The following is a 23,101-nucleotide window of genomic DNA, read 5'->3' on the forward strand; positions in this document are numbered from 1 at the left end:
GAAATGGAGACTATGCAATCTTGTCCCTGTGGTTTCTCCACAAGCTCCCCTCAGACAGCTCTTTATTACTCCTTCTCCTCACACCCACTTGGGTCTTTGAAGAGTAGCTCCCATGAGAGGAGCCAGCGCCTGTTGTGGGGACCATCCTCTTCCACACCTGTCACAGAATCACAGAATCAGTCAGGCTGGAAGGGACCGCTGTGGGTCACCTGGTCCAACCTCCCTGTTTAAGCAGGGTCATCCTAGAGCACATGGCACAGGATTGTGTCCAGACTGTTTCTGGAATATCTGCAGTGAGGGACACTCCACACCCTCTCAGGACAGTCTCTCACAGTAAAGTTCCTCGTGTCCAGGTGTAATCAGTTTCTGCCTGGCGCCTCTCCTCCTAGAGGATGGCACCACCGACAAGAGCCTGGCATCCTCCTCTCGACACCCCCACTTTCGATATTCAAACACGGTGATGGGGTCCCGTCTCAGCCGCCCCTTTTCGGGGTGGGTGCCCTGCGCAGGGCGGGGTGGAAGGGGCGCAGTTCCGCGCAGTTCCGCGCAGTTCCGCGCAGTTCCGCGCAGTTCCGCGCAGTTCCGCGTTCCCGGCCGCGGACACGCGGGGAGCGAGAGGCGGCGGCGGCTCCCGCCCGGCCGGGGCCGTGCCCGCGGCGCGCCAGCGCCCCCAGCGGCGGCAGAGCGCACTCGCACCCGCCCCACGCGTGACTGCCGCGCTCGCCAGCACACCGCGCTGATAGCCACCCACCCACACAGACACACACGCCCCGCCATCGCAGCCCCCCCGCTCACGCAGGAGCACCCCGGGAGCGCCCCGCAGCCAACACACCGCTCGCAGACACCCCCGGCACAGAGCCCGCACCCCGCACACGCCCCCGGGCGCGCACACGGCCCCCCCCCCCGCATGCGCAGCGCGGGCGCGGAGCTGTCCGAGCGCTGAATCCGTGCGCTCCCGCCCGCCCCATTCCGGCACAGCGCTGGGGTTCCCCGCTCCCTCCGTCCCTACATCCCCCCTCCCTCACACCCTCCCTCCCTCCCCGCAACGCCGACGCTTCCCTACCCAAAGAGGGGAAAAGCAGAGCGACCCAGTAGCCCCACCACCGTTCATAAATACTAATTTTCAAAGCGAAAGGGGAATAAAACATACGGAAAACAGAACTGCTCTCAGCGCTGTTCCCTTTTGCCTGATGCTCCTCGCATAGTTGGGTTTTCTCTTCTTTTCTTTTCCTTCCCCCCCCCCCCCCCCCTCCTTTCCATTTCTTTTCTTCTTATTATTTGGTTGCTTTTTTTTTTTTTTTCCCCTCCATCACCAAAAGCAAGTCGGGGGGAACGGCTGTGTCTGATGCCTTATCTCTTTTGTGCTGACTGCTGGAGATGAGCCTAGGCTTGACCTGACCATGATTCCAAGGACTGGCACTTCTCTTTTACCCCTACTTTGTAGAGATCCAGACCTTCTCTTCCTGATTGTCAAGAAAATTAAATTATTGCTGAATTTGGAAATCTAGGCAGCAGCAGCTTACTTTTTCCCTGCATCTCTCTGGAATCGTTTCTGGGATATTTCCAAATCATCACAGAAAGCAGGAGGAATGAACCGGCAGCTAGTGAAAATTTTGACAACCTTGTTTGCATTTTTCTTAGAGACAAACCACTTCAGGTAGGTGATACCACTCTGTAATAATATTTGTCAAAAGGTTGTGAGAATCATAACTATAAAGATACTACGTCACAATAGCCTAGTTTGTTTGCTGTATTTGAGAGTGTTTTGTGTTCATTCTATATAGACTATCCCTTTTTACACTCAGAGACTCGTTGCTTGGTAACAAACACAAAAAATAATAATCTCAAGTTTGGGTGTTCTATTTTCCATTTTATGATGCAAAGATGTGGGGTTTTTTCACTGTAAATCAGTATAGCTAAGAACACTTTCTTCGGCTTTTCTTCCAAAATGCAAATTCTCAGCTCTTGGCAGAGGTTGTTTAGGAAGTTGCTTTGGTTTCCCCCTCTTCAGTCTTTGGAAATGATTGTACCAGTTTTGTCAGGGATGTAGTTATTTGAAATTAGAGAACCAGCCCTCTGATTTTGGGAAAACCCTGGATCAGACTAGTATTGTGTTCACTTAAAGTACCAGGGTTTCTGAAATTTTTTTTTAACATTTCATGAGCTTTTGCTTCAGCTATTGACTTTTTTGTGGTACTAAGCAAACAGGTCCGTCTTATTAACCAGAATAGCATTTAAGATGAGATTCATTACGGTACTGTATGCTGCTGTGCATCTGCACAGACAGATGTATTTGCATGGAAAAGTGCTTTTCTAAGAGTAATGAGGTATACATATAGTGACAGAGTGGAACCGTGTTTATATTTGTGAGCCTGGGTTCACGACACGACTCATAGCTAGTGGGCTCTGAATGAAAACAGAAGTAATTTGTCTAGCAAGAAGTGTAGCATATTATTTTCCAGTTTTTATTTTCTTAACTGAATTATTTCATTATTTAAGTTGGATATATCATCTGCTGTGTATTAAATATTAAAGATATTTGTAATGGCACCCTGTCATTGACAAAAGCAAAAAAAGAAGCAACCGCCTCCTATAAATGGAACCTGAAAAAAATGTGTGGAATCACACCACGAGAATTTACTATCACCTTGCCTTTTAACAATTCTAGTGAATTGTTTCTCTTTTGTAGTGAGAGAAAGGATTTGATATTTGCTTCTCATTTCAGATGATCACATGTATATGTGATTTTTTTATACTTGCGTGTAGATGCATGAAAATACCCCATGAAAGACTCCTGAAACTGAGAGGTTTCCTTTGGGCAAATATTTAAACAGAGAGTGGTTAAGAAGTCACAGTCAGAATTACTTTTAATTTAGCTCAAAGATAAAGTGGAAACAGAGACAATGAAATTGGTTGTTTAAGAAGCAAGGTAATGTTTTATTATTAAGTCCGTGCCTCTACACACCAAATATGACCATTTTCATCCTAGTTTCTTTCTCCCTGGGGAACAACCATGGGGAACTCCTAAACTGTCTTTCTCTGCAATATCTAATGTGCTTGCAATATGCAATGTGCTGTGTACACATCATTTCACACACATGATATGGTACCAGAAGTTTGCTCTTAAATAGATGTGTTCAAAGACTCACATATAAATACCATAATAAATTTTATTACTCAATGCTCATAGAGTGGGGGGTGAAACCCCCCTAAGATTGGTTGTGAATGACTCTGGAACCTTTTTTGCCAGATTAGGAAAGAATCCAGACACTCTCTAGCATGATTTAAATCTTTTTTGGGTAGCATCTGTAAAAACCAATTTTTTTTCTATCTGTATCTTTCCCGACATTAACAAACCCGGTATTTTTCAGTGTTGCTTTTTTAAGTGTTGCTGGCTGTTGTTTGGAAGTTTAAGACCACCTTAAACCAGTGTTAACATAACATTTTAACAGCATCCATGTAACTAAAATAATGATATACAGTAGGGTATCAAAGTCACTCTATGTTGTTAAGGTGAAGAGTAAAGTGAATCTTCTAAAGTCTTAAAACTGTAAAAAAATTATTTTTAAAGCTAAGATTTTTTCTGAACAGAAAATTGTGTTCATGCATGATACCTAAAACTCATCTTTATTTCTAGAATAAAGTTTTCAGATGAAAGGTAGAGTGTGTTGCTCTTTAAAAATATTAATTGCTACCTTCACTCAATCGAGACAATATTATTTAGTGCTGTAATTTCTCCATGACTCGAATACAATACAAGCTAAATATTAGCTAATGGTGGCTAATAATTTATTTAGGACGACTTTCTGTAAAGAACATGATTCAAGATCTGGAAAATCCCCCTCACAGACCCTGTCTCCTTCAGATTTTTTGGACAAATTGATGGGAAGGACATCGGGGTATGATGCTAGAATCAGACCAAATTTTAAAGGTAAGTTTTCTAAGACTTCTAATTAATTAATTGATAACTTTTGGGACAAATTATAGGTTTTGAGGGGTTTTTAACCTCTGGGTTTAGGTTATGTTTTCAATAACTTCAGTTTTGCAGTCTTACAGTGCCATGGAGAACAGTTGATCCGTGGGGTGGACTAGGAGACCAGTGTAGGTAATAAGGGTCCAGAGCTTGAAAACCCTCTTTTGACATGACAGTAATGTTCAGCTGTCAAAAAATGCTTCTGAAGACCTTACTAAATTAACATAGTCATTAGGATTATGGGCTTCACACTAAAACCAAATGAGATGAGTTGTTCCTGAAATTTTTAAGCCACAAAGACATTATCATTAAAACTTCCATGCTGAGATATTGTCTTCCTTATAGCAGTTGGAAGAAAAAAGAAATCTACGTTTTCTTTCAACTCAAAGAAGTAAAAGCTTCTTCCCCAAGGTAGGGGGAACTCAAGGAAAGTACACAGATTTTATCCTGCAAATGCTGAATGAATTATAAGAACCAATGTCTCAGGATCCCTATAAAAGATAGAAACTGTATTCTGTTCGGCATTTCCATGACAGTCCCCTTTTTCTTCCAAAATTTGGACTGATACTTGGAACATCATCACCACCATCCCTGCACAAAGAAAGCTGTGTACTGGAAGATTCTTTTGCAAACATTATTACTCAAAGCAAGTTTTCCTTGCTGTAGTCCTGTAAATCCCTACAGAAGAGAGCACAGAATATCTTGTGGCTTTCTATGAAAGGAGTTGGGAGAGAAGTTTTCATTGCCAATATTTAGCATTTTGGGAGAGTTCTATAATTCCACCAAAATCATCTCCTCTATTCCAATTTAAAGCTCAGAATATGGTTTACTTTGAAAACCGATCAAATGCTTTCTCCCTTAACAAATCTTATGCCAATATACATTTGAAACTCATATCTATTAGCTTTGGTCACTGAAATGCATTTTTTCCCGTATTAAGCCTTTTTAGCAGTGCTATGAAGGTTGATAATGGCTTGAAAAAATAATCGTTTCTTAGCCAGTGAGTGAACTCTAAGGAGAGAAGAAGCTCACATGTCAATGAGAAAAGTGTTTAATTAAATTTAGATCAAAGATCAGTTTCTTCTCTCTGTTCCACATGTGCAAATTACAAGATTTAGAACAAAGTGCCTTTTTTGACTGCTTCCTATGCCTGAGTGAGGAGCAAACTAGTATGGATTTCAGATCCAAAGGTTTGAAAGCTGATAAGTTAAAAAAACCGAGTCAGTGAAGTCGAAAGTCTTAATTTCAGAGTATTTTTCAAAGTGCTTATTGAGTTCCTGAACTGGTGTTCACATCAGCTTATAGTATGTAATATTGCATTAATCTGTCACATTCATTTTGTGTTTGCATGTGTATCAGTGAAATTTCAGGAAACATAAATGAAGGCAGAAATTGCATGAATTGAGCAAGGTATCAGTCCTTAAGAACTTATTCTTGCTCTTTAAATGGAAGGGGCACTAAAAAATCTTCATCTCTTGTATCTCAGACGAAAAACAGTAATAGCAACAGTCCCATGAACATACATGTCTTAGAGACAGCTCTCTATTTCTCCCCAGTATGTGTCTACAGCCATTTCATGAAAAACATAGGAAACAGGTTCGTAGCTTTGCTGCCCTCATAGTCAAGTGTGTAGAGCAGGTATGGTGTGCGCAGCAGGTAGGGTGTGCACAGTACTGTGTGGTTGGTGCACGCTGAGCTCTTTGACAGACACTTCTCCCCTCTGAGTCCTGTATTTTGTTTGCATTACCAAAGTGAAGTTGCTGCCTGTTGACACCTATGAACCCTCCCTGGCAAAGCATCTGCCATATTTTGGTTTCTGATTTTTTCCTTAAGTCACGCTCCAGAGCAGGATGGTACTTTGCGGCAGTTTGAACTAATAAGCAGATCTTGAAAGCGTTCTTGTAATGTCGTGTCTGTGAGCTCTCCCAGAGCTCTCAGTCTTCTGGTGAGAGGCCTGAAAGTTCTTGTTCTTTGCTATATTCATTTGAATGGTATTTTGGACCTCAGAGTTTAGAACTAGAGAGTTAGGTCATGCAGTTTTGACCTTCACATCACCAGTCAAAACCTTGTCAGCTGATAACTCTGTTTATTAGTCAATATCCATGTTCTAGTTGCCCAAGTCTCATTAATGTTTCAAAAAAATTGAAAATACTTATTGTTCTATATTGCATACTTCTTCCTTTTAAAGAATAAGGACAGCTGCAAAGGAGTCAAAATAAATTTATTTTGCTTGAAGTTAGTGTAAAAAGATTTTATTTTTACTGAGTCTTTACTGTGTCCATAATAAATTGTTTCAGTTTTTAACATTCATAAATATGTTTGAGATAATTTTGGGGGTAAGGCCTATTGTACAATACTGATATTCTAAATCAAATAAATGGAAGAATGTATGAAATGCTGAATGAGTACCTGATTCATAACACTTTCCGTATTTTAAGGAAAGAACTTTTTATCATGAAAGAGGCCACTGGAGCAATGGTTTAAACTAGGGATCTTCTATCTGGCTTTGATATTAGTCTGGGGATAATATTTGTTTACCATGTTTCAGAAGACATTGTGAATCAAGATAGTTGTGCCATTATTCAGCTTCTCCTCGTAGGGTCTTGAGGGGCAGCCGTTTGAGGAGTGGCTGAGGTCACTTGTTCTGTTCAGCCTGGAGGAGACTGAGGGGAGACCTCATTGTGGTCTTCAACATCCCCATGAGGGGAAGCGGAGGGGCAGACACTGATCTCTTCTCTGTGGTGACTGACGGTGACAGGACCTGTGGGAATGGCCTGAAGCTGTGTGAACCAAAACCTCCCCTGAGGTTTAGGTTCAGTATTAGAAAAAGATTTTTCACCCAAAGTGTAGTTGGGTGCTGGAACAGGCTCCCCAGGGAAGCGGTCACGGCACCAAGCCTGACAGAGTTCAAGAAGCATTTGGACAGTGCTCTTGGGCACATGGTGTGACTCTTGGGGTGTCCTGTGCAGGACCAGGAGTTGGGCTTGATGATCCCGATGGTCTCTTCCAACTCAGTTTATTCTGTGATTCTCTGATTCTACTAGTGCATTCATCTAGCTTTTTCTGCTTTAGACCAGTTACACAGCTTTTTCTGAGTCCACTACAGGCATTTTAAAGTGTCAGAAAAGTCTGATTTCATGGAAATGCAACTGAGTAGAACACATTTATCCTATGCCACTGATTATACAATAATTAAATATACTTTTATGACTAGTTTGAATTACTGGAAAACAACAGCTATTAGATTAATTTTTGAAATAAAGGCTGTGCGCTCTAAAGAGAGAGGAAAATGCTACTTACTGGAACAAGGTGTTTTATCCAGATAAAGCATTTCATCATTAGTGACTGCTTTTTCCTATCTTGTTCTTGCAAATTAAAAAATTTAGGAAGATAGTGGGAGAGCAACAGGTGAATATATAAACATTTAGACATCAACAACAGGGGTTTTTTGGTTGTGATTGTTTTGTGTGTGGTTTTCTTTTTGGTTTTGTGCTTGGTTTTTTTCCAGAAGCACTGTATAATGAAAGATACTTTCTCTTCTGTATTATTCTGTCTTGTACATTCATTTGAATTCAGAGGAACATATTTCTTTTTCTTTTTGATTCACCAAGTGGTTGGATACAAAATTACCAGAAACTAAGAGGGGATATCCCCCTGATAAAAAAGCCTTCTGAAAAGCCAGAAGGAAGTGCCAGAGTGACAGCTCTCAAAATTGCCCTTCTTTAATCACCCTCTGTCAGATATTTAAAGCATACTTTTTCATCTTCCACTTACCTTTCATTGAGTTTGAATAGGCTAATAATTTGTGTAAGGATACAGAGGGGAATACTTTTAAATGTAAATATGAAGACTGCGATCCAGTACTAACTGAAGTCCCTGAGAGTCTTTCTGTTAACAGCAAATGTATGCTCATGGTCCTATGAGTTGATTTGCAGTTTCTTCTTCAATTATGACATCAGTTGAGCATGGTTTCTGTAAAATAATAAAAGGTGAGGCTTGCATGATGCATTTTTACTTTATTAATATTACTTTTCTATTTTTTAATGGTAAAACCCAAGAGAATCAGTCTTTTACTTTCTCCAGTGCTCACTTTGCTTTCAAAGTGAAATAAACCTCAGAAACAGCAGCCTAGGGTACCTGTGTTATGAAACTAGCCAAGAATGTGCTTTCTCATTGCTAGAAACCAGGGATGGTGAAGTGGTATCTTAGCTTAGTGTACATTCAGCTCAGGCTCAAGAGCACTCCATGTAATGCCATGATATGAGGGATCAATCTAAAACTGAATCACAATATGAGATGTGGGGCTAATGGAAAGCCAACTTGAATTTAACATTTCCTAGCAGGTGTTGATCTTCAGAGGTTACTAAATTATTTCGACTTTCTAAAACACTTTCATCATCTAATACCACTCAAAATCTAAACATAATCTAGAATTATCAGATAGGAAAAAAAACCCCATTATCTATAGGCGCTGCTATGTCCCTTATGCCAAATACTTTAAGTAATAGGCTGGCTGTCATGCACTGGGCACAGAGCAGGGGAGCTGGTCACCAAGAGCTGCAGAAGTGTTATCAGGTATGGAAAATATTTGCAATGAAGATGATTTTCTTTGTATTGAATTTCATTCTATGTTTTAAATTCAATCTTTTCCCATTGTATCATTATTTACTAAGGAGTATTCTGATTTTTATGGAATTACGTGGAGGTGTGCAGCAACAGTGCCTATTAATGTTACCCTCATGACTGGATGGTGCAATACAGTGTGAATTAACTTGCTCATAAGCTACTGTTTTGTTAGTGATGCATTTTGGGGGTGTAGGGCCCTAGTGCTAAAAGATTAGTCTGTGATTACAGCAGTGTAATGCCATTTTCATGCTGAGTCTGTGGGTTTATATCTGAATAATAAACACATGGACTAAGTAATTTACTGAAAATTAGCCTGACAACTGTTACAGGAAACGGCTTATGCACTTTAATACTTTAACTCCTTGGCAGCAAGGATCAGGTTTTCCCATATGTTCAAACCCATTGCTTACTTATTTGGCCCCTGAGTTGACCAGTAATGAAATGCTTAAGAAACGTGAATAGAAAACTCTGAATGACATTTCAGGGTGAAAATAATGGCATCAAGCTTAATAAATAAAAGCAGTTTCTATGCATGTGGTAAGAGTCTGCAAAAAGTTGACTTTAATCTAGACATATAAAAGTTGAAAAGCATACCAAAGATAAGCTGTGGGACTGTAGCAATTTGTTCTCTAGTGGTTAACAAACTTCCCACTACACTTCAGGTGGTAATAATTACTGGCCATGAAGCCAGATGTGGTGAATATCCTGTACTGGGCTCTTCTTCACAAAGGGCCAAGTTCAAAGGCTCAAAGGGCCAAGTCCAATGGAGACTCAAATCCTGTTCAGGCAGAGCAGAGTGTAGTAAGAAAGGGCACATTGTTGATGCATTCAAGTTTCAGAGCATGGGATGAAGATTCATTATCGGAGAAGGGAGACTACTGGGCCAGTTTTCATTTCTGGCCAGACCATTGCACTCCCTAAATATAGTTGCTTAAGATGTCCAAGCATATATTATTAGGAAGGTAAGCCTCTGGTTTCTTTTCTGTCTTGAAAGATCTAAAACTTACACTGTTTCCAGATAAAGCTGTGTACACACATCTCATTGCACAGTAAGATGCTGCACGAGGATACTTACCTGCAGGACATGGGGTTTATTTGGTTTTGGTTTATTTTTCTTCAACTGCAAAAATGAGGCTAAGGAAATGATGCTCAGTCTCTGCCATAGGTATGCACATTTTCGGCAGAAGTATCCTTTTAATTGTGTTTCTTTTAAAACTGCTAGGGGGAAAAAAAGGGCTATGAACCTTGCACTTCTTCCTCTCACTTTAATTTCAGGTTCTTTCTCAGAACATGAATAGGCTGGATGAGTTCCATGGCTACTTAGGTTATGTCTAGGCTACTAGACAAATGGGGCCAGACAGCAGGCTCAAGGCACCCGTGATTATCTACGCTGCTTGGCTGTTTGTTCATTTCCTGGATCTCTTTCTGAGCTTCCCGCAGCCAGCTGATTCCAAGGCAAGCCAGAAAGGCTGTGAGCATGCAGCAGTGTAAAGCACAAACTAAATAATGCTGCCTGGCATCCAAGCTGAGGATCTGTCCAGGTCTTCTTTTATATATAAATGTTTAGCCACAGTCATCCATATTGTATTGGTGTGTTGCCTTTATTCAGAACCAATTATTTAAGAGATATCAATAGATTTGGCTGTTGTCATGGATCATTATTCAGCTGCTGCATTAACTGCAAAGGGGATTTATGAGAAACAAATGTCAAAGCAGAGCTAAAGACCTTTGATATCAAAGAAGGAAATGCTATTGTTTTGATCATATTCTAATTTAAGTGTAATGTGTTTATCACATCCAGTGTCATGTTCACACTTAAATTTTCTATGCAGTTAAAGCCTGCTTATTTTTTTCCTCTATAGATTTCCATAGAATCCTACAGTGGTTTGGGTTGGAATGGGACTTTAAAGAACATCTAGTTCCAACCCCCTGCCACAGGAATGGACACCTTCCACTAGACAAGATTACTTAGATCTCAGGCCAACCTGGCCTTGAGAACATCCAGGCATAGGTCATCCACAACTTCTCTGGACAACCTGTTCCAGTGTCTCACCACCTCACAAAAAGAATTTCTTTCTAATATCTGACCTAAACCTACTCTCTTTGAGTTTAAAGACATTATCTCTTGTAAAATGCCCCTCTCAAGCTTTCATGTAGGCTCACTTTAGGTAGGCTGGAAGGCTGCTGTAAGGTCTCCGCAGAGCCTTCTCTTCTCCAGGATGAACAGCCCCAACTCTCTCAGTCTGTCCTCATAGAAGAGGTGCTCCATCCCTCTGATAATTTTTGTGGCCCTTCTTAGGACCTGTTGCAACAAACCCATGTCTTTCCTGTGCTGAGGGTGCCAGAGCAGGATGCAGTATCTCAGGTGGGGTCTCTTGAGAGTAGAGCAAAGGAGGACAGTCCTCTCCCTCTCCCTGCTGCCCACACTGCTTTTCATGCAGCCTTTTGGCTGGTTTGGCTTTCGGGCTGTGAGCTGGGTCATGTCCAAGTCTTTGTCCTCAGGGCTGTTTTCAATCCATTCTCTGCCCAGCCTGTACTGGTGTTTGGCATTGCCCCACATACAAGACCTTTCATTTGGGCTCATTAAACTTCATGAGGTTCACACAAGTCCACCTCTCAAGCCTCCCAAGGACCGTCTGGATGGCATCCCTTCCCTCCAGTGTGTCGACCACACCACACAGCTGGGTGTCATGAGAACACTTGCTGAGGGCGCACTCAGTCCCACTGTCCATGTCACTGACAAAGGTGTTAAGCAGCACCAGTCCCAATACTGACATGAGCTGTTGGACTGGGACATTGAGCTGTTGACTGCAATTCTAGCAGGATTGATGAAAGAGCATCCTGCACTCCAGAGTCCCTTATCACCATGCTCAGGGCTCTCTAATCTTTCCTGATACTCCTCAGGCTGCTCCTGGCTGTGCCACTGGTGCCCACGTGAACCAGCAGCAGTGGATAATAGTGGGCTGTATGAGGGTAAGCAGCTCACCTCTCTTGAGAGCACACAGGTGCCTCCCTCCATACCTCGTGGAAGAGTCACCACTGTCACCTTTTCTTAGCTGCACAGGTCGTTACACAGGGAGCAGATGGAGCTGCCTTGCTCAGTTCCAGCAACAATCCTGATCTGACAGGTCTTTCCTCTCCACTTTCCAGAGCAGTGAAGTGGTTCTGTGAGGGCACCTCAGCCTCCAGGGGAAGTCTCTTCCTCCTGCAGGTCCTTGCTGGTTCAAAGTTCCATTCTTCCACATTACTGCTCCACTCCCTCTGTGTGTGCTGGGGGGGTTCTTGGGTGTTTGGCCGTGGGCTGTGGGTCCATATAAATCTCTGATTAAGTCATCAGAAAATGTATGTTTGACAGTTCAGCTTCCAAATATGCATTTCACAGTCTTTCACAGACATGTGTGATTTTCAGTCTGCAGAGAGGAGCCCCTCAGATGATGCAGACAGGGTGGTACAGGGTCTGGCAAAACTCTAAGATGAAGGGTGCACAATGTATGGCATAAATAGTGACCTGACAATGTCATAAACACCAAGTCCATGATTAAATTTCTAAATTTGCAGAAATATAAAGGCTCTGATACTGGAAACTGTGCAAGATCTAAGCAGTACAGTACATGAGAGAGAAGTGTAATTTGCCAGTCATTCAGTTACTTATGAGAGTTAAATAAGAGCAGCCTAGTGGCTTATTTGAACTGTGCCAACTACCAGCAATTCTCAAGTATTACCAGGGAATGAAGACATAATCATTACTCCTGATGCATCAACTATGTGTTAGCACTTCATGATTCAGTAAAAGAAGAAAGCATTTAAAAGAGGACTTCGGTGGAATTTGAACCCCCATGCCCCCTCCCTGGAAATCTCTGATCCACCTGCTTTGTAACACTTGGCAGTGCATTACTGTTTTACTTAAAGTTCCTAAGATTCTCTCAGTTTTGCTCTCAAGTGTGCTAAGAACTGCTCCAGTCTGCTTCACTGAGCACCCACCTCTCTCCTAACCCAAATTCAAACTCTCTGATGAGGCACTGCTCCACCTCCGTCTCCCTATATGGACCAGGCATCTCAAAGCCGGCCTTATATTCCACAGGAAAAAGATTCCTCTCTCTGTGGATCTGTAATCACTTAACATGCCACACTGCCACCCCTCTCTGGGTGGCCTGCCTTCCTCTGCAATACACAGAAGATTTTTTGCTCCAATTTTCTGTGGAGGGCTGTGAGCCCTTGGCACAAGAGCCCTCTGCACTCCCATGGAGGAGAGAGGCCTGAAGGCAAAAAGACTCTCCCCAGGGATAAGCAACCTTCCTCAGGTCATGGTGACAAAGTGAACCACCCCCAGCATGCCTTGTTTCTATGTGGTAATAGCCTGTACCCAGTTGGCTAATTGGTTTCTACCCCACCCCCTGCCTTTCCCATAAAAAGCCCCTGTTTCTGCCCCTGACCAGGGAGTATTTGTCCCTGGCCTTCTCTTCACAGGGGCTGCTGGATAATAAAAGCCACCTCTGTGGAGCTGCCAAATGAGGCTCCTGTCTCTCTGTCCCCGAGTTTGCCTTGGGGGATTTCACAAAGAGCTGAATCACAAGAGCTGATATCACTTACAGCTGAGAAGTTGCTACACTTGCTGGAATCACCTGCTGCCCAGGGAGGCCGGCCACTGCCCCTGGAAGAGTTGTTCCTTGCAGGACACTCTCTCTAGGAAGGTCGCAGCGCACTGCTGCTGACCAGCATAGGACCTTGCTGTGATAGTTTTTCCTCAGCTTAAAGAGTTCTCTATCTGATCCAAAGGAGGATAAATGATTCTGAGAGGTCTATTTTGAAGCAAAGAATTCAAACTTGACTAAGCCAGGGAAAAAATGCAAAGGGAACATGACTTTTCAAACTTTCAGTGTAGCTGCTTGCCTTTACTCTTGACCACTTTGATGAGATGCACAGAAGTGCCTGTTGTAGCCAGTACACCTTAGGGGCAGCTGATATGACTGTTACAGAAAGTGTTGTAAGGACAGGGTTTGAGAAACAGCACTTCTCTCACATTTCCTGATAATTGCCCTGACCACTAAGATAGAAGTATTTTTAGCAGTGACCATAGCTGCACTTTAGGATGAATCCCACTTACCCTGAATAAGAGACAGTGAGAGATATCCCACCCCATTTTCTAAGAAATCACAGCCTTGTAGTCTAAGAGATGCAAGTCAGCATCCCTTCAATCTGAGACAGGCATAGAAGCTCTTAGAAAGGACCCTTTCTTCACGAAATATCTCAATACTTTGTTATTTGCCACAAAACTGATTGTGTTTTAGAAGGAAAGAATGAAAATCTTAACTGATTTTTCAGTGTACGTTGATCTGGTGCAGAGTGGTCTGAGCAGTGGATCCTGAAGGAGGTACCTCAGCCCTGCTGTAATCACAGTCTCAGGAGGGTGCACAAAGAGCCCATTGCAGATTACTTGCTCTCTGCAGGTGGAACCCCGCTGTGCTGAACAATCATGTTCTGCCCATGGACCACATGGTTCCTCCACAAGGGCCTGGGTAATCTGCACCAAAGCATCAGCCACTACAATTCCTGCCTGCCATGGGGCTGAGATTTCCTTGGCTGTAGCAAACAGTGGGCTGTCTGTGGAAGCACCGTAGCAGAATGATGCTCTTCTCCAAAAGCTAATAACCTCTACCTGTGTGTTTCTGTGTCTCCAAAGCCCAGGGCTGCAGAGCAGCAACTGGGCACATCTGTGACTAGCTGAATTGTGAGCGCTCTCCCTTAAACAATGGTAACCAACGCTCAATTGATGCATACTGCATGAACAAACTCATTGCTCCTCCACCCCAGGAACACAACTACAGGTTATCTCCCTTGCTTTTGTCCTTGGGGAAATATATCTGAGAAAAGGCTAAATGCTTTCCTTAAACTGACATAATTAGTCAGGGAAAACCTAGGATTAAAATTTACCGGACTGATACTCATCATGTTAGACTGTCTCTAATGACTACATTCCCAATGTGTGTTGTTTTTATGTCCATGTCTCAGCCTATGAAACTATCGTATCAGAATTGCTATTTCTTCTTGCACTGTTTACTATGTCTGATAAAGAATTAGTCCTAAATAATAAATAAAACAACAGAACAGCTTGCTCAGAATGCTGCTATAAACTCTCACACTGCAATTTAAATCAGTTCTTGAAGAGATGCAAATTACGTGCACGGTGCGAAAGCAGGAGCATATGCAAAAACTCCTTTTTTTTTCTTTTGTGAATTTGCCTGTTGCCTGTGCATAAACACATGTGCATACTCTCCCTCATGTTAAAATAAAAATGAAGATGTGTTCACTCTACATAAGTTTCAGACTGCAGAAATTTTCCTTTTCATACAGTGATATCCCATCAGATGGAGTACTCTGAGGTGTTAAAAGCCTTTGGCCAGTCTGCTTATAGGAAACATCTGAAAATAAGCATCTGGGAGAATTTTTCAGCTCTTTGGCTCTGTGCTCCTGTGAATACTTTTGCACTCTTTGGCTTCATACCCCTGAGAGTTTTGGTTTTGTCACACTTCTGAGGTGTGTTTTATGTGAGGTAAAGCATACACAATCTGTTAAAACCAGATTTTAGCTCCTTTTTCAAAAATAAAATATAAGTTTGACTTATCAAAGTTAAAAATAATTAGGGATAGATTCAATTCAGGTCAAGAAGTTTCTTAGTGTGGACATAGTCTCATTTGGATGACTTCGTAGAAGACTTCTGCTCAGCATGACTGTCGGTGGTAGAAGCCAGAAGAAGATCACATGCCCTGACCCTGAAGCATGGTTTAAGTCAGCAGAGACCTCAGCCTATGTGAAAGCTGTGTGGGGCTCCTCACAGCAATGCAGTGAGCATTCTGCATCAAAGAGCAGGTTTGGTATTGATAAAAAGTAAGGCAGTCAATTTATAAGATGCTTATTTTTTAGGCTGGCAAAGAGTTCTCATTCCCCTCCCATTCTTCCAGTCGTTTTATATCTATGAAGAACTGATGACAGAAAAAAATGCTTCTGAAAGACACCCAAGAAGTACCTTAAGGATGCCTTGCAGTAAAAACATAGATCATTTTTTGTATTTAGGATGTGGGAGACCAGATAGGAGGTTTCCAAAAGGAAAGGAGATGTGTGAGGGAGAGGGATAGGAGGCTCAGTTAAGCAACAGATCAACTGATGGGAGTATTGAAGATGAGAGTCAGTATGGAGGAATTAATTTCAAAATAATCTTCTGAATACATTGTGTGGAAATGAGTTGAATTGTAAGGAGGTAAAAAAATGGGAAATACTTAAAAATAAAAGGAAAATTTTATTTTGTTAGTGCAAGATGTGGTGGGTGTTTGGGTCAGTGTCTTTGATCTGTTGCTGATTGACATTTATACCAGCTCCTGATTATTTCTGTTGTCATTTGTCCGTATCACTGAACCATCCTATCTGTTTAAATCACATTGTTCACCTCTGTCCCATGTATCATTTGGTGTATAATTCCATATCAGCCATAAATCAATGTCTGCTCTCTAATATTAGTCACCCAAGCTGCTTTTATAATTCAAGTCTTGCATATGGCTTCAGACAGTAAAACAAGGAACATTATGGAGAAAAAGCTGGCAGAATTGTGAAATAAAGTGACTTTCTGAGGCTCAGAGGAACAAGAAAGAAGTTAAAATCGATTCTGAGTCCTTTCTGTGGCCACAGAGATAGGTATTGTCTAAGCCCTGTATTTGAGACTATAGTTATTGACACTTATAGCTGAGCTTCCATTAATTTCTGCAACACAAGATCAGAATTACAAAGAACAAAGTAAGACATATTTAGAGAGAAATGAACAAAGTAACATTCCTTTTTAAAGAAATATTTTGAAATGAGTATGCCAAGAAAAAGTAATCAGTTCATTCTGACTGAAAATAGAAACCTAGGCTGGTAACAACATTTTAAAATTATTATTAATACTTTTCTTTCTTTTTTTTTTCATTAAGTAGATCTTCCCTCTTGCCTTCTCTTTTCAGTGAACATATTTATATCTTGTGGTTCCATGCAGTCTCTTGGATGAATTGGCTACTCTGGTTTCATAAAACATTATTAATAAGATTACCCAGAAGGAGTTTGTCTGACCCTATGCTGGAGTGCAGATTTCATGACTGTAGATGTAATACCATCTTTTATTTAACCACATTCAGGAGTGTCCCAGGCCTCTGCATACGTTATACAGTTCACATGCCAATGAGCAGGGAAGAGCTCTGTTTTCATTAATGCAGGGCAACTGAGCAGTTTCTCAGGATCAGGTGTGAGGAGCATCTCTGCTACCTGCTCTCCGAGAGGCTGAGAGACACTTCACACTGTTTTGTGATAAGAAGAGAAATAGGGGTCTGGATCTTTTAATGTCAAAGGAAAAGCAAACAATTCCATTTGCCCAAATACTATCCATTGCTCTATTGCATTGGAACAAGGAAAACTTTAAAAAGAGATGCCTTGCGAAGAGATGCTTGTCATGACTTGGAAATTTGAAAGATTAGTGTGCTGCCGGTTTGGCCAAATTTAGAAATATATCCTCTGAGAGAAGGCAGGTCACAAGCACCCCTCCCCCCCAACCAGGTTTGGGAAAAATAAATTTTCCTCGAAGGAAAGTGAAAGAGATAAAAACTATTTATTTAATAAACACATGGGAAAAGGAAAATAATGCTAAATAATAAAATCTCTCGCTGTGGAGAAAAAACCTGGGAAATATTAGAATCCTCCCTTTTGGTCTCCCTTCTCCTCGGAGCTGGGACTTGGCCAAGGGCCAGGCCCTCTGTGCTCAGTGGAAAGTCCTCCCGATGCATTCTGATGTTGAAGCAGCCCAGCAGAGAAGAAAGGAAAAAATCAGAGTCCCAGGAAAACAAAGTTCAACTCTCTGGAGGCAAAGGAGCTGAAAAAACAACTGGCCGAAAAGCTGGCTGGAAAAGAGAACAAGCCGGGTGTTTCCCTCTGCTCTCTCTCTCCTGCCGCTGCTGAAATGCAGACTGCTTTTTATCCCTGTGTCCTTGGAACATGATAACAAACTGCAAACTGCTTTGAAGAAATTTTGCTCAGTTTAAAGGCATGGAAAGGCACAAAATTAATTTCTGGGCATAGGGCAGTGACATGGGATACACATCATAAAGTCACCCCAAGACAAGTGGAAAGCTCAGAGAAAGAAAAACAATTTGATAGACATATGAAAGATTAAAAGATTGATTTGAATATTCTCAAAGTTGACATAAATTCTAAATAACTGCATTCAATCTTGTAGTTCCAATGGGAAATTTCCAGATGTAAGATTTCTGATTCACTGTTTTTTAGACTTACTTCCACAGTTTCATTTGCACATGGAAGACTTTAGCTCTGGGACTGGCTGCACCCAGTCACAAGTGTTGCTGAGGGTTGTGTAGAAATATCTGAGTGAGCTTTCAAGTGATTTGCTCAGAGATGCACTGCACAGCACTGCTATGATATAGAGCTCAGCACAAGCTATAATGTCTGAGGTTAATGGCCTCCAGTGAATTCCAGCCTGCCATAACTACATTGGTACCATCCCTCAAACTACCTACATGAAAGACAGCTCTAGCACATTTGTACAATCCGTTGTGACTGCTATGGCTATATATTCTTTGTAGACTAGCTCAAGTTAGCTGGGTAAATCAGGAGCATGTCAACTGTTTAAAGGGCTTTTCTTTTCTGACCTCCTGGTTTGTGAGAAATAGTGTGAGCGAGATGAAATAGTGCCCAAAAATTGTTCTTGTTCAGTGCCTGTTAGATTACCTATGTGGATATACCCACTGTAAGCCAGAGCTGACAGTAATGTATATTTCTGTTATCAGCCTCAGCAGAAAGTCAGGGAAGAATGAACACTTCATATGGCCTATCCTGTAATGCCAAGTGCAGAACTGAGGAGGCTTTGTAGAGTGTGACTTACCTTTCTCTTCCAGAACCGGGTCTATGGACAAAAGCATTCACTGAATGTGAAGCATGCCAATCCAACAATTTTCACAAGAGCTTTAAGGCACAAAAAAGTGCATCTTAGCAGGGATTCTCCTTCCTTGAAATGTTGATAGGATTTTACCGGCATGACTCCTGTTACATTCAGCAATAGTCCCACAGCTGAAAACTCACATACCAGTTCAGGAATTGACTATTCACTGTTTGAGTTCAAACTGTGTCAATGTATATATATAGAGAGATGGCTTTAGCAGTACTTACTCCAGAGAATTTTCTTTCTGTGACTCTTCCTGTAATCACCTGGACCTGACAATCACTGGAGTACTTGTCTTGGGAGGCCTCAGTGGTATTTTGCTGAAGGAGAGCTTTCAGTTCTGAAATATTACATGCCCTTTTTACATCCAGGTCATCTCATAAGGCCACATACTTGCTCAGATGCCTTCTCAAGTAAGTGAAGGGAAGCAGCTTAAATCTTGATGTAAGAGTTCTCTTTTTGTTATTTTGTTCAGGTATATTTGTGCACTTCTGGAAACAGGCAGCTGGAACTAGGGAAAAATTGTACTTTCTGCTATCTGTCATGCTCTCCTGCTGATTCCATCCAGAACTGCCTCTGTATCTCACCTTCTATGGGTAGGGCATGTTGTGTCTCCCCCAGTCTGAAAGATACCATTTTCATAAGTGGTATTGCTCACACGTATTTCTCAGACACTTGGTAATTCTTGGACTGAGTCATATCGATGGGAATGAGAGTCCTAAAAAGATTTTAGACACCTAAAGATCTCTTCAGGTTTTTCTCTGGTTCTCTAAGTGCTTTTGTGGCTCTTAGCCTTAGGCTGTTGATCATAAATATATATTGATTACAAAGAATACGACTCTGAGGGTTGAATGCAACAGTAAGCACCCAAAATCATTGCCATATTCCTACCAGGACAAATGGTATTCTCGGCATGCTAAGTTATTATATATGACAGATGAACTTTCAGAGGATGTTGGTTTTAGCTTGATGAAGCAGAAGAATAATTTCGTCTTTATTTGGTTTTACTAGCAAATTGAATCAGTGCAAAGTACCATACAATTACTGCATTTTTTGAAACCTCTGCCCTTACAGATTTTTTGGTTTGGGTTGGGTTTTTCTTGTTGTTGTTGTTTTTTGTTTGTTGGTTTTTTAAAATTTGGAGGTTTGTTTGTTTATTTAGTAGGTATTATTATAATGAATTAATAATAAGTGACATAGGCTTAATAATCCACATTGGATTGTGTTGAACACTTCTAAGGAAGAAGGAATTCTCTGTTTACTGAGCATGATTATACTTAGGCAGTCAGGGCGATGAACTTGACAGAAATCCCATAGAAAGACAACCTCATAGACAAAAGGAATCACTACCCAACAAAAAAATTTCACCTTGATTTGTAAGCCTTAGGGTAACTATGTTGTCCTGGTGCCATTAATTTTGCCTCCTGTGACTGAGCTGTTAAGACTCTAATGAGATGCTGATGTTTAAATAGAGGAAAAGATTGGTTTTGCCCAAAGGCAAAATGATAGGGAAAGAGAGAAATCTTACCTAGGTTCTTGCAAAAAAGGCTACCTATGGTCTGCCTCCTTATTTCTTACTAGAACCTTAAGCAAACTTGTTAAATCATGTGAATTTTCTCATCAGAGTTTGGACTACACATTATATGGGCCCTTGAAAAAGAGTGTGCAGCTGCACTTCTTCTGGAGTAGCTGCAGTATCCCTGTGTCTCAGAGGAAGTTTTTCAGTGCATCAAAGTCACCTTTGTCTCACTGGCCCAATACCCATGGTCACTGGCCACAGGACTGGCTGAGCTGCCTTTGATACCACTTCTCCAGGCTTTATCCTGTGTGCTACACTCTGAGCAGAGAAGGAGCTAGGATGGTGAACAACTTGTCCCTGTCTAATGACCATGGCCAGCTGAGGTGTCCCAGCAGCAGTTTATCCTCATCTGCCTTACAGGGATGTGCCTGCAGTGCCTTGGCAAGCTCTTGAAGTGGTAATTTAGGCACCTGTAGTACTGCAGCTGCAGAAGCAGGGGCCTCCATAGGGGTTAGCTTTGTTTCAGGTCTCATGAGGACTCCGATGATGTTGGAGGTTGTTCAGTTTGGTTGGGGAGAAATGATTTCCAAAACCCCAGCTGTCTCCAGAACTCGCATTTAAAAAACGATCTCCAAAAAGATCCTCTATCCTTCTCTGCTGTCCTAGGATTTGTGTCACTGGTGCTCACATCAGCATGTGGGTCTTTGTTCTGCCATCATCCACATTTTGATCACCTCTCTTGTTTGAGTTGTGACATAAATCCCTGTCCCACAGACAAAGGGATTCTCAGTCTCTGGTGGGACCACTGCCTCCCCACTTAGCCCCTTGGTCCTGTTCCTGGATTACTGATCTATCTCCACACTCAGGTGGGATTGATTTTAGTCTTTTCAAATAGTCTTGATTATCCTGCTCTCCATGGTCAGGGGAGAAAGGAGGTTTGGCTCATCTTCCTCCTCTGTATATACAAAATAAACCATTTGAGATAGTGGGAAAAAACTCTGCATTGGCACAAGGATCAAAGTGAGAAGGTAGAGTAGAATATACTACGTATAGAAAATGATACAAGATTCCTCACAGATCTGTAAATATCTTGTCAATATTTCCACTGTCATTCCATAAGGTGGTTCTGCCTCATTATCTTTTATTTTTGCTTCCACATGTCTAGTTCTCTGTGTGTACTGTATTTTAGTTTGCCTTACAAAATCCCTTAATAAATACATATATCAAAGAAAATTGGCAAGTGCACAGGTATAATTTTAAATCTCCTGTATCATTATAATATTCCCTTCCCACTAAGGACAGTTTAGCTATATGGTTGGAATTAATGTGAAGAGAAAAGGCTGCCAGCTGCAACCTGGAAACTCTACACCAAAAAAGACAAGAGTTGGGATGAACTTGAGGATACAGATATGATTAGTTGCAGTTAGGATAATCTCCATTGAAAGAGTACAAGTAAATCTTCTCAAGAATGTACCAAATGAAGCAAGATTTGTGACTGTGCACTATCAATACTGAAGAATATTCAGCAGAGGCTGGAGTTAGGATCTGGACGGGGCTCAAATATATTCTTTCAGCACTCATCATTCCATGTGGGGACTCTTCCATGCATTGGGATGGATTCACCCCCTCTGGCAGCTACTAAGGAAAGGATTTGCTCTAGCCAGATGGCAATAAGATCACAGACACCTTGGGCACTGGAGTTTTGAGGCAATATGCCGCAGCAAATTGGGGGCAATATTCTGTATATTCAGTTTTCTCATGGGTAAGGTGAGCAGATGAGTGCCAGGGACTTTCTGTAAGTGTTAAGTGCCCCGAAGTCACAGGAGGTGTGTGATACATTATAATGTCAGGGTTTTTCAAGAAGGCAGTGTATCAGAGTCCTGTTGACTGGCAGCAGCAGCCCCTCTGGGGAAGCAGGGGAAAGGGAGCTGCAGGGAACAGAAGCGATATCTTAGCTGTTTATCAGAATACCAGACATGTACTTTCTGGTTGATTTGAGCATTAGCTGCCTGGTTTGGGCTTGGTTTGGTGTTTTTTTGCCAGAGTCCTTTCAAGAAACATTTTCGTTATGACTCAAAGAACACTTTGATTATCTTGAATGTGCCTGAAAGGCACCTGGACTGTTACTTTGTTACATTGGAAGTGACAAAAGAAAAACTAGGGGGAGAAAAGGATTTAGTTATAAAATATACTTCGCTTAATTTTTCATATGTAATGTCAACTCTTTTTAGATTTTAGGCAGTAAAGTCTAATTAATTATTTCCTTTGCCTTTGAAGATTTTTAGATTGTGTTCTCAAACCTTGGATATACTTCACAGAAGTTTGATGCTTTCATTTTCATTGAACTATTAGATTAGAAAAATCTTACAGGATGAAGTGTGTTTTAGTTTACTGTTACCCCTTGTCCTACTGCAGAATGGCCCACAAAAAAAAAAAGTTCCCATCTTTCTTACAGGCCTGCTTTAAGTATTAAAAAAACACAATAAAGTGTCCCTAGGACCTTCTCTTCTCCAGGCTGAACAAACCTTACATACCTTTCCAATTTCCAGAGCAGATGTTGTGGGTGATTGTGTCAAAGGCCTTACAGAAGTTCAGATAAATGACATCTGTAGCCCTTCCCTTGACCACTGATGTAGTCACTCTACTGCAGAAGGCCAGGCAAGAGGTGTCCTTGGTGGAGCTGTGCTGGCTGTCCCAAATCACCTCCCTGTCCTCCATGTGCCTTAGCACAGCTCCTAGGAGGATTTGTTCTATGATTTTCCCAGGCATAGAGGTGAAGCTGAAAGGTCAGTAGTTCTCAGGGTCCCCTTTTCTCCTGTTTTTAAAAATGGGTGCACTGCTTCCCTTTTGCCAGTCACCAAGAACTTCACCTGATGGCCATGGTTTTTCAAATATCATAGAGAGTGATCTGGCAACTACATCAGTCAATTCCCTCAAGACTCTGGGATGTATCCAGTCAGGTCCATAAATTTATTTATATTCAAGTTCCTCACATGAGGAACTTGAACAA

General features: G+C 41.7%; 1 protein-coding gene across 8 annotated transcripts in view; it reads left to right on the plus strand.

The window, feature by feature from the left end:
* Positions 1-941: 941 nt before the first annotated feature.
* Positions 942-23,101, plus strand: part of GLRA2 (glycine receptor alpha 2) — a 121,765-nt gene continuing 99,605 nt past the window's right edge. The window contains exons 1-2 of one of the 8 annotated variants that reach the window (XM_048286637.1): positions 942-1,657; positions 3,798-3,931. In XM_048286637.1, coding sequence (XP_048142594.1) covers positions 1,590-1,657; positions 3,798-3,931 — 202 coding nt within the window. In that variant the 5' untranslated portion in view covers positions 942-1,589. The remainder of the gene's footprint in view (positions 1,658-3,797; positions 3,932-23,101) is intronic. The other 7 variants (XM_048286660.1, XM_048286611.1, XM_048286652.1 and 4 more) reach the window with 7 other exon arrangements.

This window comes from Corvus hawaiiensis, chromosome 2 (genome assembly GCF_020740725.1).
Source record: "Corvus hawaiiensis isolate bCorHaw1 chromosome 2, bCorHaw1.pri.cur, whole genome shotgun sequence".
Classification (NCBI taxonomy): domain Eukaryota; kingdom Metazoa; phylum Chordata; class Aves; order Passeriformes; family Corvidae; genus Corvus; species Corvus hawaiiensis.